At 41.6% G+C, this 16,615-nt stretch overlaps 3 protein-coding genes across 3 annotated transcripts; 2 read left to right on the top strand and 1 right to left on the bottom strand.

The window, feature by feature from the left end:
- The first annotated feature begins 1,917 nt into the window (after nucleotides 1–1,917).
- LOC133718234 (3-methyl-2-oxobutanoate hydroxymethyltransferase 2, mitochondrial-like) lies at nucleotides 1,918–5,395 on the top strand. Its single transcript, XM_062145054.1, has 5 exons — nucleotides 1,918–3,364; nucleotides 3,616–3,822; nucleotides 3,904–4,050; nucleotides 4,681–4,734; nucleotides 4,819–5,395. Exons 1-5 carry the CDS (start codon nucleotides 2,960–2,962, stop codon nucleotides 5,056–5,058), a joined length of 1,053 nt encoding a protein of 350 aa, XP_062001038.1. The 5' UTR covers nucleotides 1,918–2,959; the 3' UTR covers nucleotides 5,059–5,395.
- Nucleotides 5,396–6,130: 735 nt separating this feature from the next.
- On the top strand, nucleotides 6,131–8,758 carry LOC133716735 (pentatricopeptide repeat-containing protein At3g61520, mitochondrial-like). The gene has a single exon (XM_062143404.1). It carries the CDS (start codon nucleotides 6,209–6,211, stop codon nucleotides 8,756–8,758), a length of 2,550 nt encoding a protein of 849 aa, XP_061999388.1. The 5' UTR covers nucleotides 6,131–6,208.
- Nucleotides 8,759–9,820: 1,062 nt separating this feature from the next.
- LOC133718009 (WRKY transcription factor 22) lies at nucleotides 9,821–11,521 on the bottom strand. Its single transcript, XM_062144794.1, has 3 exons — nucleotides 10,941–11,521; nucleotides 10,702–10,812; nucleotides 9,821–10,577 (listed from the first exon to the last, which is right to left on the bottom strand). Exons 1-3 carry the CDS (start codon nucleotides 11,348–11,350, stop codon nucleotides 10,097–10,099), a joined length of 1,002 nt encoding a protein of 333 aa, XP_062000778.1. The 5' UTR covers nucleotides 11,351–11,521; the 3' UTR covers nucleotides 9,821–10,096.
- Nucleotides 11,522–16,615: the final 5,094 nt, after the last annotated feature.

Below are 16,615 nucleotides of genomic sequence, written 5' to 3'. Positions count from 1 at the left end.
AATTGGAAAACGGTCTTTGATGGTTACCGAATTCAATTCCCTATAATCGACGCAAAATCGCCAAGTACCTTCTTTTTTACGCACGAGTAAAACCGGGGAGGAGAAGGGGCTGGAACTGGCCCGAATGAAGCCTTGCTTCAACATGTCAGCCACTTGGGCCTCAAGCTCGGTTTTCTGGGAATGGGCATAACGGTATGGTCTCACGTTAATGGGGCCGGTATTGGGCTGTAGGGGGATTTTGTGGTCAATGGCTCGTGAGGGTGGAAGAGCGTAGGGGGGTTCAAATAAAGGCCCAAATTGTTGGAGAAGGAGGGTAATTTGGGGTTTATGGGTTGGGTGTGGTGTATCAGGAAGCAAAGAAGAGAGAGGAGTGGGAGCGTCGAACTGCTCCGAGGGGATGAGGTCTAAGATGTCAGTTTCTTCAACGGCGCTGCTGGGTTTGGAGTTTATACCCGCAAAACATGGCGTTTGCCATTCACCACAAAGATCATGATTTTGTCAAGGAAATGCCATCCGATGAACCCCAAGGTGTCGAGCCATTGAGCACCGAGTACGAGATCGTAGCCGGCGACTGGAAGGAGAAGGAAAGAGTCTGTGAAGCTATAATCTTGGACACACACCGTGATATTGTGGGCTATGCCGGATGGTTGGAGTGTGTGACCCGAGGCTGTCGTGAACTGAAGAGCCTCCGGTTGGGCGATGGGTAGGCCGAGTTGGGTGATGACTGCGGGATTAAGGAAATTCATGGTGGCCCCGCAGTCAATGAAAATATCAATTGGTAGATCTTCGATGGTGCCTTTGAGACGCATCATCTCGCTGAGCTTGGTGTGGGTGATTTTGTGAAGTGGGTAGATGGGTTGTTCCTCTGGGGAGGTGTCTTCATTGTCAGAGGTAGGAGGCTCGTCCTCTGGGTTCTCCTCAAGGTGCTGATGGAAATCAAGGATGGCTAAAAACGGTTTCTTGCACACATGAGTTTTGGAGTACTGTTCATCACAGTTGAAACACAAGCCTTTGGCACGTCTCCGTTGCTCAGGGACGAAGAGATGGCGGAATGGTGTGTGCCGTTGTGGTGGGGCGAGGAGGGCCGGTTGTTGGAATTGGCGGTTGGGCGGAAGAGCAAGTGGTCTGGTGGTGGGGTAATTGGCATGGGGTTTAGGTGTTGGTGTAAAGTGGTGTGGCCGAGAACGATATGGGTGGGAGTACCTGAGCTCATTGTTGCGGGTCTCATAGCATTGAGCAAGGCTCTGAGCTTCAACAAGGGTGGTGGGTTTCATGGCCTTGACATCATGCTTCAGTTCCGGCTTTAGCCCGGCGATGAAAATCGGGATGAGCTCACTTTCAGGCCAATCGGGAGCCCTGCAAGAGAGTTTAGTGAAGGCTAAGATGAAGTCATCCACTGTGGTGGATTGTTGGAGGTGTGCCAACATGCCCTTGAAATCCGAATTGCTGCCGGCGCCAAAACGGGTGAGCAGAGCAGAGATAAACTCGTCCCAAGTGATGTTGGGGTGGCGGAGTTCATATGCATTCATCCATACAGAGGCGTCGGGGCCGAGGTGCATGGCTGCTGTTTGGACCCGCTTGTGGAGAGGGACTTCATTGGCCTGGATGTATCTTTCAGCCATCGCGAGCCAACGGACTATGTCTTCACCATTGAAGCGAGGTAAGTCAAATTTCGGAGGCCGGTAGTAGTTGTGGTCGTTGGGTAATGTTTGGTGGAAACGGGTGTTGTTTGGTGGTGTATGGTGGAAATTGGGAGGGGGTTGTGAAGCAAGTGTATGGTGGAGTGGAGAGGTGATAGTGGAGTATAGTTGGGGGGGGTTGGGTGCGGAGCTCATATGGGGATGGGGTGTGAAGGGGGTTGAGGTTGGTTGGGACGGAGTGAGGTGGGAAGAGTGTGGAAGGGGAGGGAAGGACCCGAAAGAGAGGTGAGCCGTGTAGGGTGTTGATGGGAACGCAGGTTCTGAGATGTTCGGTGGAGGGGGTGAGGGTGGTGTCAAGTAGCCCAAGGATGTGGTGGGGTGTGCAGGAGCTGTAGTGCTGGCAGCTGTAGTCGTGGTTGTGGATTGGCCCTGAGCCAAAGAGGTGAGCAGAGTGTTTTGGAGAGCAGCAAATTGGTGTTGCATCAAAGTTTGGCTTCGGGCAATTCGCTCGATGGTGGTGTGAAGGTCTTCCTGTTGGGATTGGATAGTTTCATTTTGGGATTGTTGCAAGTCCACGGAAGCTTGGAAAGTGGCTATGTGGTCTGTGGAGATGGTGGAAGAGGGTGGTGGTTGGGGTAGTGGTGGGATTGCTCCGCCGGTTGTGGCCGGAGAGGGTTGTTGGGTTTGTGTGCCACGCATCGGTGGCTTTGATACCAGATGGTGAGCTCAATAATTATAAAAAGGGAAAACAAGGGAATTAAACTGATTTCATTTCATCGATGCCTCAAAGTGAGGCTGTAGCATACATATATGGGTGTGTCCCTTACAACAGAATGGAAACACGTGGCACAGGACCGCCACTACATGTAAGGGATAAGGATGCAGCTACATTCTGGCAAAAGACAAAGAGCAATGCTGCAGTTGCAGCTCAGGCCGGATGAACTGGGACGATGTACTGCCGTACTAGTTGATGCAGCTGGTTGTCTGGGGGTGATGATAATAGTGGGCTTTGTGTAGTAATTGGGCTCGGTGTGGGCTTGGTCCCAACATACACACGGAGGCTAGCATTTGCCATTTTAAAAACGAGAGTCAAAACTCAAAAGACCGCAGCGGCAGTATGTGGCGCGCAGATAACACCAAGAGCCACCTTCTCTGATCAGTGATCAGTCATCAGTCATCACTCTCACTCTCATTCATTCCACTTGCGTTTCCTTCCTTTTAGGTGGCGCAGCCATAACTCACCCGCCGCCTCCTTCTTTATTATCATTATAAACAAACCCACAAACAAACTTGAATCTCTCTCTCTCTCTCTCTCTCTCATGGCATTCATGGCCGCCGTTTCACGCGCCGCGCTCTTTTCCCGTGCCGGAATCATCCGCTCCATGAGCAACATCCCCGAGAACACCGTCTACGGCGGCCCAAAGTCCCAGAGCCCGGACCGCCGCGTCACCGTCACCCAAATCAAGCAGAAGCACAACAAGGGCGACCCCATCACCATGGTCACCGCCTACGACTACCCCTCCGCGGTCCACCTCGACTCCGCCGGAATTGACATTGCCTTGGTCGGCGACTCGGCTGCGATGGTCGTGCACGGTTATGACACCACCCTCCCTATAACGCTTGACGAGATGCTCGTCCACTGCCGCGCTGTGGCGCGTGGGGCCAAGCGCCCGCTTTTGGTTGGGGACTTGCCTTTTGGGTTCTACGAGTCCAGCTCCATTCAGGTATAATTGGATTTGGGTTTTCTTTGTTTTCTTTGTTTGATTCTTAAAGAATCTGTTTTTGATTCTTGTTATTGGTAGTGAAAGGTTTATAATTTGGGCTTGAGAGTTTCCTTTTATTTCAAAGCTATGAACTTTTATAGCAACCCTTTTATGGATTGGTGTAATGAGAATGTGGTTGTGGATTGGGTTTGGGTTTGGGTTTGTATAAGTGAGCAATGGGTTGGTGATGTTGCAGTTTCGATTATGAGCAGGCTATCGATACAGCGGTGAGGATTTTGAAGGAAGGAGGAATGGATGCAATAAAATTGGAAGGAGGGGCACCTTCGAGGATTACTGCGGCAAAATCTATTGTTGAGGCTGGAATTGCTGTGATGGGGCATGTGGGACTTACCCCACAGGCGATTAGTGTTCTCGGGGGGTTTAGGCCTCAAGGAAGGAATGTTGCTAGTGCTGTAAAGGTCTGTGGAATTTGAATATTGGTTAGTTGTTTGTCTATTTGTGTTTTGCATTGTTGTGATTGTATTGGATTTTCGGTGCAGGTTGTGGAGACAGCATTGGCTTTGCAAGAAGCTGGGTGCTTTTCTGTTGTTTTGGAATGTGTACCGCCACTTGTGGCGGCTGCAGCAACGTCTGCTCTTCAGATTCCTACAATTGGCATTGGAGCAGGGCCTTTTTGCAGTGGACAGGTCAGTTCTTTATGTAGCCATGTTGATCATGGTTGATGCATGTGCTTTGTATATTCTTGTGTGTAATCCCTTTTGATAAAGTTTGTCTCATAAGATATGTTAGTAATTTGTTTGATGTCTATGTCGTACTGCAACTTCAGCTTTTGCTTGGTAAAGAACTTTTTGGCATTTATAGGCTTTAGGAACTGTATTCTTCTTTAAGACTGCACTGTCAGCGCATATTGATTCTGATGCATTAGTCGGCACATATCGATTCTGATGCATTAGTCGGCACATATCGATTCTGATGCATTAGTCGGCATATATTGATTCTGATGCAACTGGCTGCAAATAGTAGAGATTCAGGTAGACAGGTAGGTAGGCTCAAAGCTACTAATCTGACCTCAGCCTCAAGCTTGTAACAAGCCTCGAACCAAAAACTCGTCACAATTTATTCAAATGGTTGTAGGCATCAAGCTCCAACTTATTTTTTCTCCTTGATAACCTGTGGGTTTGGTCTAGAATTTTTGCTTTTTTTTTTTTTTTTCCTTTTTTGTTTGGCATGCCAGTTCTTCATTGACGTAGTTCTCTCTTTTTTTTTTTTTTATAGGCAATACATAGTTACATAATTTATGTCCTTTTATCATGCAGGTGCTAGTTTACCATGATCTTCTTGGAATGATGCAGCACCCACATCATGCCAAGGTTAATTCAACAGTCAAATCTCCTTATTAATCTATTTCCTCTCATGAATTTTGTTTAAACAAAGAAATATCTTCTCTTTCGCAGGTTACCCCTAAATTCTGTAAGCAGTTTGCACAGGTTGGAGATGTCATCAACAAAGCTCTTGTAGACTACAAGGAAGAAGTGACTAGTAGGACATTCCCAGGCGCTGCCCACAGCCCATACAAGATTAACCCTGCTGATGTTGATGGCTTTTTAAGCGAGTTACAAAAAATGGGTTTGGACAAGGCTGCATCTGCGGCAGCTGAAGCAGCTGAGAAGATAAATTCAAACAAATCAAAGTAACTGGCAATGATCCAGCCTTATTTATCTTTTAGGCAAGGCTTATGTAGGTAAAAATTAAAAAACCATTTGGTCAAAAGTTGGATTTTGAAGTAAAGGATCGCAATGCAAAAATGTCAAATGCCAATGACTCTTGCCTTGTCTTCACAATAATCAGGGTTATCTTAGAATAGTTTGAAGGAGCAGAATGCCAGATTCCTTTCCCTTTGACATTTCTCTGTAACAGTTTAGGTATCCAATGAATGAAGTTCGGTTCCTTTTTGAGTTGTAAAAGAAAGGTTGTTCTTGTTTAAAGTTGTTTTTAGAATTCGAAAGCAACTTCAGGCTCTTCAGCTATTAAGATATGAAGTCACTCATAGAATCATTCCTGATTTGCCCATACAAGTCGCCCTTCTGTAATATTTGTTCTTCAAGCTCTATGTGATTACTCTCTGAGTACGGAGTGCAGGATTTCCTTTTTCAGATTCCCCACTTCTTTGGACAAGAAAGGCTGCATTGCCAAGAGGAGATGTATATGCTGTCTAAACAATTGAACATGTTCAGCGAATCCAAAGCTCAATCTACTCCAAATCAAGGACAAGAACCGGTTAGTTTCACCATATCCTAGCTCATTCCACTTCAAATATGACAAAAATCATTTCAATATCATTTCTTCGGCTAGGAAAACTTTCACAACTCATTTACGGCTGGTTTTGCCAAGTTTCTTTTTGGACTACAAAATCTCGAGATAAACTTACAATCACTCACAAATTACATCTATCAGGTAAGAGATTGCAAGTGTTTTGTTAACACGCATGAACAAATGAGCTTTTTCATGCAATTGTGTACCACAAACGAGGCAGTTCAACACAAACGTATCAAACTAGAAACATTCAGGATGTACTCTACGAAGACTTTTGTATTGATGCTCGAGGTCAAGGTGTTACGTCCCCCTCGACGCATTCTAATAATTCTAATATAATAAGTCAGGCATGAGGATGAGCCTGCCAGCTTGGTCGGGTTCCAAACCCCTTTCAAAAAAAACAAAAAAAACATTCGAGTTTCTGAAATAAGAGAAACACATTTGGAAGATGCCTCAACTATCCTTTAATGGAAATTAGAGAGCGACTAAATAGAGCAAAGAAACAAAACGACCAAACCCTCCCAAATCAAAATGAACTACAATCTATCACACTCAAAACCCCTCCTCCACCTTCTTAAACCTCAAACCCCAAAATCCAAAATCCCAGTCTTAATCCTCCGCCACCACCTCTGCACCAATCTCAGCCCCAATCCGAACCAACCACCCCAAGACGACGTCACCTTCATAACCCAAGTGCTCCAACTCCTCCAACCCAATGAGAAAGACTGGAACTTCGACCAACTCCACACCCTCCTCTTCTCCAACTCAACCTCTCCTTCATCTCACTCCGTCTTCCACATCACTCGCCGCCTCGGCGCTCCGTCCAAAGCCATCAAATTCTTTGATTACATCTCCGAAAATGTTGGACCAACCACCCCTCCAGGCTCCAATGGTTTGCTCTCCTCCGCATTCCAGGCCGTTCTGGAGCTCACATCGCAACAACCCACATCGGAAAAGAAGCTCATTGAGCTTTACGAGATGGCGAAGAAGCGGAATGTGGCGCTTGATGTAAACGCCGCAGCTCTGCTTGTTCGGTCCCTGGGAACTGCTGGCATGGAGGACGAGGCTGTCATGGTGTTTAATGAACTCGATTCGGGGTTGAAGAACACTCATATTCGCAATGTGGTGATTAGGTCGTTGCTGAACATGGGGCGAGTTGATGATGCACTGAAGGTGCTCGACGAAATGCTTGAACCAGAAGCAAAGTTCCGGGTTGACGACTTTACCGGGGATATTGTGATTGGCTCATTGTTGAGGAAAGAGCAGAAAGGGAGGAGAGTCAGTGAGGAGGAAATTGTGGACTTGGTGTCGAAATTTGGTAAGCATGGTGTGTTTCCTAATAGCCCGATACTTACGAAATTGGTGACTGTTTTGTGTAGGAATGGGAAGGTTAGTCTTGCTTGGGAGGTTTTAGATGGTGTCATGAAGATGGGTGGTGCTGTAGAAGCTGCTTCTTGCAATGCGCTTTTGACAGCTTTGGGAAGAGGTAATGATTTTAAGAGGATGAGTGAGCTTATGGTGAAGATGGAAGAGATAGGCATTAAGCCCAATCTTATAACTTTTGGTATTCTTATAAATCGTTTATGTAAGTCTGGGAGAATAGATGCTGCCTTGGAGGTGTTTGAGAAGATGAGTGGAGGAGTAAAGGGGGTTTCGGCTAAACCGGATGTGATTATCTATAACACTTTGATTGATGGACTTTGTAAAGCAGGAAGGCCAGAAGAGGGATTGCGTTTGATGGGAAAGATGAAATCGCAAGATGGCTGTGCTCCAAATACTGTTACGTACAATTGTTTGATTGATGGTTTCAACAAAGTTGGGGACATTGAGAGGGGTCGTGAGCTTTTTGACAAAATGAAGGAGGAAGGGATACCGCTAAATGTGGTCACCCTCAATACTTTGCTTGATGGTTTGTGCAGGCATGGGAGACTCAACACTGCACTTGAGTTCTTCAAGGAGATGCAGAGGGATGGTCTGAAAGGCAATGCCATTACTTACACTATCTTAATCACTTCCTTTTGTAATGTGAACAATATTAGCAAGGCAATGGAGTTGTTTGATCAGATGTTGAGTGCTGAATGTCCCACAGATGCAAAAGTTTATCACTGCTTGATCTCTGGTTTAAGCCTAGCCGGAAGGATGGAGGATGCCAGCTTTGTTGTCTCAAAGTTGAAGGAGGCTGGGTTCTCCATGGATAATGTTTCCTACAATGTAATGATTAATGGGTTCTCCAGTAAAAATAAGCCTGATAAGATTCATGAGATGATTGAGGAAATGGAAGCGTCTGGAGTGAAGCCTGATAGTGTGACATACAACACCTTGCTTGCCTACTTAAGCAAAGCTGGGGACTTCCAAAGTGCACATAAAGTACTTGACAGGATGAGGGATGAGGGTATTGTTCCCACTGTGGTCACTTTTGGTACATTGATTCATGCACATTGCTTGGATGGCGATATTGACAAAGCCATGAGAATCTTCAGAGACATGGGTTCTAAGTCAAAGATACCTCCGAATACTGTAATATACAATGATTTAATAAATTCTCTCTGTAAGAAGAATGATGTGGAACAAGCTCTTTATTTGATGGATGATATGAAGAATAAGGGGGTGAGGCCTAATACCCAAACGTTCAATGCCTTGTTCAAAGGCCTTAGACAGAACAATTTATTAGAGAAGGCATTTCAATTTATGGATCGAATGGTTGAACAGGCCTGTAATCCTGATTATATAACGATGGAAATTCTTACCGAATGGCTTTCTTGTGTTGGTGAAATACGGAGGTTGAGAAAGTTTGTTCAAGGATATCCGGTTTCAAAGACACAGGGCAAAACGGCTGGTTTCAAAGCAACAGAGGGAAAAGCCACTGGTTTCAAAGCGACAGAGGCAAAGCCGCTGGTTTCAGAAGGGAAAGCCGCTGGTTTCAAAGTGACAGAGGGCAAAGCCGCTGGTTTCAAAGCGACAGAAGGCAACGCCGCTGCGCCAACAGAAGGCAACGCCACAGCGCCGACAGAAGGCAAAGCCGCAGTGCCAACAGAAGGCAACTCCGCAGTGCTGACAGAAGGCAATGCTAACATTATTTAAGTTGTTCATGGTTAGAAAAAGGCATATATGATTCTAATCTTCAAGCCTTGCGGTTATGTTTGGTTTCCATTATGTTAGCTTGTTTGGAGTATGTGATTGGAGAACCCTGACTTCACATGAGTGTGCTTTATCCGAGTCTATGCTAACAATTTTCATGTCCTTAGTTGATTGCTTCCATCCTTCCGGTTTGGAGATTAGGTACTCGTCACGTATGCTAAACTGCGGTAGGAAATCTGTTTTTTTTTTTTTTACAACGAAACAGAACAGCAAAATGCAGAGAATGAGTTTGTTTATTTCCTTGTTTGAATCTACTTTTCGATGTTCCATTGCTGGTAGCTTTTTTAAAATCTTGTAGTTTTGTGAAATCTATATATTCTTAAATCTTGTGTCATAATCAGTGACTGTTTTGAGAGTGCTTTTATGTGAGGCGTTTTTGCTCAACAGTGCTTTTGTTATAAGTTGATAGAAGTTTGAGTTCTAGAAACCCTCATGTCATCATATTCCTAACTAACATGATAACTTTTTCATCACCGATTTTACCTAGCAACACCGTAAAGGAGCAAGATTCCCTTCTGCATATCATCATATCATTTTGTGCAACATGGGTAAGTGATCATTGAAAAGCAGGGTTGCGACACTGATTACAATACAGAATCGGCACATTTATCTCATCAACTATTTTACCATGCATTCATTGGATAGGCAATTGATTAAAGAAGCCGTTTCAAATGAGAAGCTGCAACATGTTGGTTGAATCCAAAACTTTACTATTGCAGTTTAATGTAACTTGAGTAATAACAATCATACCTTGGAGTTAAAACTATTCACCCTTAACTCTAAGTTGATTTATGTGTATTAATCACAAAGGAACTCTAAGTCCTTTCCCCCTAATGACACCAACTAGCTACGGACAGTAAGATGATGTTGATAGTTCGTTTAAATATAGCTCAAATCTAATTATATTTGTCAAAGAAAAGGACTGGGATCATATTAACCAACCAATTACAAAATTTGCTAATCACAAAATAGATACACATGAGAACAAATGAACAGCAAGAGCGATGAACAAAGTTCCACTATTCTTTGTAGTAGTTAATCATTACCATTAACTTTACTCCAAAAGTCTCAAACCAAAAATAAACCAATAATTAAAGAAAAGATGTTTCATCTAAAATTAGAAGCCCCTTTTTACCCTACTAATAACCCTCATAATTAACCACTGTTAAATCAAAAGATTCCACCCATAGTTACACCCCTTTCTCTCTCTAACCCAAAAAAGACACCCAAAAAAAAAAAAAAAAAAAAAATTTGTCCAAATAGCTGACTTTTCTATGAGCATCAGATACTACTGGCGGCGGTGGCAGCATTACCAGAACTCCATGGGCCGCCGAAGCTGACCGTAAAGTGATCGGAAAAGTAATCTCCGGCGAGACCTTCCAAACCCACAAAGAAATCATCGCTCACAATCGTATCACACACCCCAAAGTACTCTGTTTCGTCTTCATCCGCCAGTGGACTCTGTTTTTCTTCTTTCGCTTCCATCCTTGTTGTGCTCCGACCAAGCTCCTCCTCCGCCGACGTGGCCGGCGACGGAGAGCAGCCCTTGGGTTTGGTATTGTCACCGCCCGTGACGGAACCCGACTGGGGAGAAGAGACAGGCTTGTGACGCGTGGACCCAGCAAGCGAGTTGCGGTGAGTCGGTGCAGGGTGGTTGTGCTCCGCCGTGTAGGTGACTATGAACATTCCCGGGTCGGATCTGTTCCGCTCCACTTGCTTCCGGGCCATACAACCCTTTGAGCTGCTGCATCTGTAGTAACCTCTGTAGGATTCAAAAGCCATAAAACCATTAAAGCCAAAAACCCACTACAAAATTCTCCGAAATTTTTTTAACTTTTTTTTTTTCATGAAAGATTTAAAATTAGTAAATGAAAATGAAAACCCACCTCGGATATGGTGAGCCCTTGATGGGTTTCTGTCCGTATTTACGCCATGCCCACACATCAGAAGACAAAGACTCCGCTGGTACTTGGCACACCTTCTTAAGCTGGTTCTTTCTGCAAAAGAAATGGAAAAGATTCAGAAACCATAAATAAACCAACTTCATCAAGCAAGCAAACAAAAGTAGTGATCTACTTCATGCAAACAAAAGTAGTGATCTAAGAGCAAAGTTGCAATCATGTACCTCTTTTTGGAGCGCTGGGGATTAGTAGCAGAAAGCTTAGGCTGATGTTGTTGGTGTCTGTGGAGAGGTTGAGGGGAAGAGAAAGTGGGCTGTGGTGTGATTTGTGGGGGTGGAGAAAGAAGAGAAGGGGTTTGGTGAGATTTGGGGAAGAATGGCTTGTAAAGATCATGCAGTTCCTCAATTGCACTTGTGGGTTTAATGGGATCTGGAGGGAGAGGAAGAACAGAGAAGGTTTGAGTGTTGTTGTTGGAGACAAAACCCTGTTGACCAAATGAAGACAGGAGAGGGCTTGTGTGGAAGTGGTCTGTGATGAAAGCGTTGGTTGGCTTGTTGGTGGTGGTGGTGGTGGTGGTGGTTGGGACGGTGGAGCAGCCTCTGACCACGGCGGTGAGATCCCAATCGTCTTCCATTTGATAAAGAAGAGACAAGGCTTGTGAATCTGTACTGTCTCTGCTCTCTGTGCTCCTTCTTTTGCCTATCACTGTACACAAAGAAAGAAAGAGAGACAAAAGAAGGCGCTGACTTTTTCACTTGTTAAAGATCGAGAGAGAGAGAGAGAGAGAGGTGAGTGATAGGGGTGTAATGAGGAGAGGGGAGGAATTTATATAAAGAGTTAAAGACAGAGGGGCTTGGCATCTCTATGCTTTACTAGAGTGGTTTCTGGTTTTGGGGTTGACTATTGGGGAAATGTCAAAGGAGGGCTTTGATTAATTAAACGAAAAGTGGTTCTTCCACACGGTGTTATAGGGAGTGGTGCTCGTGAGTTATACCGACAAAAAAAGAAGTAGAGATAATAGGGGGTTTTTGTTTGTTTTTTTTTTTTTTTGAAAAAGAAATTGGAGAAAAAGTGGAAGCCAGTAAATGAGGGGGGGGGTTGCTGTCAAAATATGCTTTTTTGCTGGAGATTTTTTTAGTGGGTAGGTAACAAAGTTTTAGTGCCTAATTCTCGTTCTTGTTAGGTTGGCAAATGACAATTAGAAACTTTTAAGGGATGAATTTGTGGCCGATTTTGATGACCTTTTTGGTGATTTTTTTGGATTAGGATGGACTTAATCCTTTTGGGAGATGATGATTTAATGAATTATAAATAATTAAATTAATGAGTTTTGATCCATTTTATTATTGTTTTTTGATGGATAATGAGGGATTTCGGACAGCGTTTCAATGTTTTGTGTACCGTAATATTTTTTGGTTTGCACGATTGTTTTTTGTTGTAATAAACGACTATCAATTTATTTATGAATGAGCAATCATTGACAGATTTTATTTTCTTAATTGGCTATAAATTATAAAAAATAAAAAGAAAACTTTGAATACTTATGTATTTTAGACAAACTTTGGACTTCTTAAACTGAGTGGACCAAACCAGCTAGCCACCAAGGGATCACCATATGACATACTTGAATCAATCCAAGTAGAATTCCAAGTTGAATCAATCCAAGTAGAATTCCAAGTCAAATATCTATGTTTTCTTCTCCTTCTTCTTCTTCTTTTTTTTTTTTTTTTTTTTGAGAAAATTGATGGGTATTAACCTGGGCAGAGTTATGATTTGATGCATGACTTTACAACCAATGCACTTTCTCTTACTCTTCAATACTTGCTGTTATACTTGACTCCATTACAATTTGTGTTTGAATTTGAGTTAGATCACAAATTCACAATATTGTTGGGTTGAAGTTTCTAAAATATGGATCATTCAATACCATCAAGTCAAGGAAAATTAGATTGAATTCCAATTGCAAGTTGGATTAATTGGAGCAAAGTTTACAAATCAATGAAGATTCATAAGTTTTGTACTTTGATTCAAAACTGCTCAATCCTGATATAGGATCAAGTCGTGGAGTGTCTCTAAAGGCCCGAGGTAATTGTCGAAAATATATTAGTAACTTCTCTCTCGCTTGAGTTATTCTTTCAATTTTTCATTATTCTTCTCTATTCACATTATACAATAATTGCATAATCAACAATTTCAATACGCTTTTATTTTATAAAGATAACATTTAATGTAAATTGAAAATCGTTTAGTTATATCATTATATAAAACAAATATAATCACTTGTCATGAGAATCGAAATGTTAGAGTATCTCCAACAACTTCCTTATAAAATCTCTATTATGTGGATTTAAAAGTTAAAATCTCTATATATTTCTTTCAGCAATTCCAACAGCTTCTCATTATATTCTCTGTAATTTACTATGCATGATTAAATATAGTAATATTTTTTAAATCTCATGAATGTAATCATGTAATTAATTATGTAAATAAAGATAATTTGAACATAGAGGAGAGAAAATAGTAAAAAAATTATCCCCTAAAATTTTGAGAGTTTACTGTAATTCTGTAAATATAGAAATTTTTATTTTCTCTCTCTTCACTTTCTCTAAAATGGAGATAGGTAAAGGAAAGTTGTTTGAGCAAATTAAACAAAATGCCTATTTTTTCTTAAAATAGAGAAAAAACGAGATATAAGGAAGCTATTAAAGATGCTCTTACTAAACGAGTGACTATTTTTATGATACAATTTTGTGACTAAATAATGCATTGATATCATATTGCCTTAGCTTGTGATTCACAAAGTTGAATATCTTACTCATATTTTCTTCCCTTTAAATTATGTTAAAAATTAGAAAGAAATAAAAAAAATCACTCTACTTGATCACTTGCATGTCAGATTCCATCAAGGGGTATACACCTCTAAATATGGAAATTTGATAATGGAAGTTTTTTCCTTAACTAATGGCGGTTCTTTGTCTATTTCTACTTAAGGAAGAACCTAGTTTTAAACACACAAACGAACCCCAGTTAAGCAAAACACACAATTAGGCTTTCATTTTTTTTTTTTTTTTTTTTTTTTGAGAATGAATTAGGCTTTCATAATCACTCACTTAAAACACTCTTAAGGAAACAATTCATCTGTTTTTGTGCATTGGCAAATTTAAATTCCCATTGATAAAGGAGAAAGGCATCTGTTCCCTCTTTTGGGGTTTCTATTCCCTACGTCTCCCTTCTTCTAGTCCCTGTCTCCACCTTCCCCCACTTTATTCATAAAAAAGCAAAAGCCACCACCAGCACGCGGCGCCAGAATCCCTCGTGACCGGCACGTGCTTTGGACTTCCGATTCCACAGCCTCCCACGTGTCGGGCGGCCGCGGCGATTAGGCTGTTCATTTCGCGTCAGCGCGTATGGTACACGCACCGTTGACATGGCCCGATTGTGATGTCAAAGTTTTGGAACAAGTCAAAGCGGTGATCTAACGGCTGGAAGGACAAAAATAAACGCGGAAAGAAAAAGGAACGGCTCAGAGCGCGGGTTCCTGAGAATCGACGGCGCAAGGGGTGAGGATGACGTGGTGTGACGGCAGCGGATTTTGTGGTCCCGGATTAATATGGCCTTTGTGGTTTGATCTGCACCGTTGATTTTTTGACGGTGAGTGAGTGAGTGAGATGGTGTGAGGTGAGTGAGGACATGTGAGGTTGACGATGGGTAGACGTGGGTGGCACGAGGCATTGAATTTGCAAGCGTGTGGGGTCAAATGGCTCAAATTGTAGTTAAAGAAAATGATGGGGGAAATGAGACCAAGAAGAAATTCATATAAAATAGAAAAAAATTTAAAATTTAAAAAATGAGAGGCATGTGACAAGCTATTTTAGGGAAAGAAATAGCGTCATTCGCCCATTTGGAGTATGAGATCAAGAAGAATTTATATAAAATAAAATATAGAATTAGAAAAATAAGAAAATGAGAGGCGTGTGACAAATTATTTTAGGGAAAGAAAAACATCATTAGAGTATATCTGAAGTCTTATCGGTGGTGTTCGTTTTTAAGGCAAGCTTAAGTTTAGTGTTATCAGTTATCCTTCTGATATATATAGACTTTACCTTAACAATCTAGGCCGCCTACTTGAGGTTATAAATGGATTAAATGCCATTTAAATCTAGTACAAATTTTGTCTCAAAAATCTTTGATATGATTAATGGGAGATGAACAACTTAAACATCACAGACTGAAGAATCTGTTTTTGGATTTGGAAAAGAAATGGAGAAACCAAATTAAACACTAGAATGGATGTGAAAATATCTCATTTTCTACATCCATATTATGTCACCTAGCATAAGATGGGATGCATGTAGCATTCTAAAAAGTGATTCAATAAGCATTACTCTTTTACATATCTATTTTTGTGTAGTCTTTTCAAGCAATAGATATATGTATATGGTTGAGAAATAAGTCAATCTCACCTCTTATTAATGTTGTCAAATGTATCCTTTGAAGTCCCCATAGTGTTTACTTACAAGTCGGCCAACTCTTTTTTGAGACCAAGGAAAAGGAAACAAATAAAAAATAAACCTTGTGTCCGTTTGGAGTTAACATAGTCAATGAGAAGGGTAATAAGTCCAAAATGGAATAATATGACGGAAACTAGTATGAAAGGTAAAAAAAAAAATGAACAATTGACTCATTCTTTTTTTTTTTTTTTGATCGGGTTAGTTGTTAGTAACTCACACACCCATGCAGTGGTATCCCACCACATTACTCATTCTTTTGAAATTATCTAAAGAGAATATTTTGCTTCATCAAAATCAAATAAATGCCGTCAAAATGATTCTCCACCACATTACTTTTCTTATTGTCTTCTTTTCCAACTCTATCGAATTAACCACCAAATTTGCAGGCTCTCTCCGACAATCATTGTTCCTTATGCAACTAAGCAATGACAATACCAAAATGTAAAGATAAGCAAATTTAAAATGTAAAAACAGTCTTCTTCTTTTTTCTTTTTTTTTTAACAAAATTATACATGTAATTTCTCTTTTGGTTTATGGAAAACCAGCCTAAGAGTACCCCAACCCAGAAGTCGACCTGAGATATAAGGTTATTTTACAAACAAAAAGACCCCAAGCTTTGAGGGACTCTATCTATGCCAGTGTGTGAGCAATTTGGTCAGGCTTACATCACTAAAATATTAAAGCCGAACTGGCTTTTATTTCTTCTTTAAGACAATTTGATAATTGTTTGACTTTGACATTTGCTATTCCCTGCCTCCCATCAATTCCAGTAAGTTATGGGGAAGACCCAGAAGTGGTATAAAATACATTATCTCATTTTGTTGTTTTATGTAGACATAGAGCTAGATACTTGTATAAATATGCATACCCACATGCCATGGGGACAAATCTATAAAAGCTCCAATGCTTATTTACTTGTGTAGGCTAATAAATAATAATCACAGTCTAGGAAAAGCTCCTTTTGGCCATACAATTTTGGGCTAATGATCTTTGACTAATCTTGGAAAAACAACAGATCCTAATAAGTTGAACATGTAATCACAGCAGCGATCACCTGGTCAGCAGCTGACCATGGGTGATTTGGTCACTCACCGTCCGATTTCAATCGGACGGTTGACAGCTCTCATCTCAGATCTGATCACTTAGCTGTCAACCGTCCGATTTCAATCGGACGGTGAGTGACCAAATCACCCATGGTCAGCTGCTGACCAGGTGATCGTACTTCTTACTTTGTACCAGGTGGCCAGTAGAAGTTGAAGTGAGATGACTTAAATTTAAGTTATTATCTTACAGGATAGGAGTTATAGAGAAATCTTTTGGGTGAAATTTGGACTTTAAATTTGCCAAGTGAAATAACCATTTCTTTTTTTCCAGCTTGAGCTAGAAGA

Source organism: Rosa rugosa, chromosome 6 (assembly GCF_958449725.1).
Source record: "Rosa rugosa chromosome 6, drRosRugo1.1, whole genome shotgun sequence".
NCBI lineage: Eukaryota > Viridiplantae > Streptophyta > Magnoliopsida > Rosales > Rosaceae > Rosa > Rosa rugosa.
This window is presented reverse-complemented; position numbering and strand designations above follow the sequence as displayed.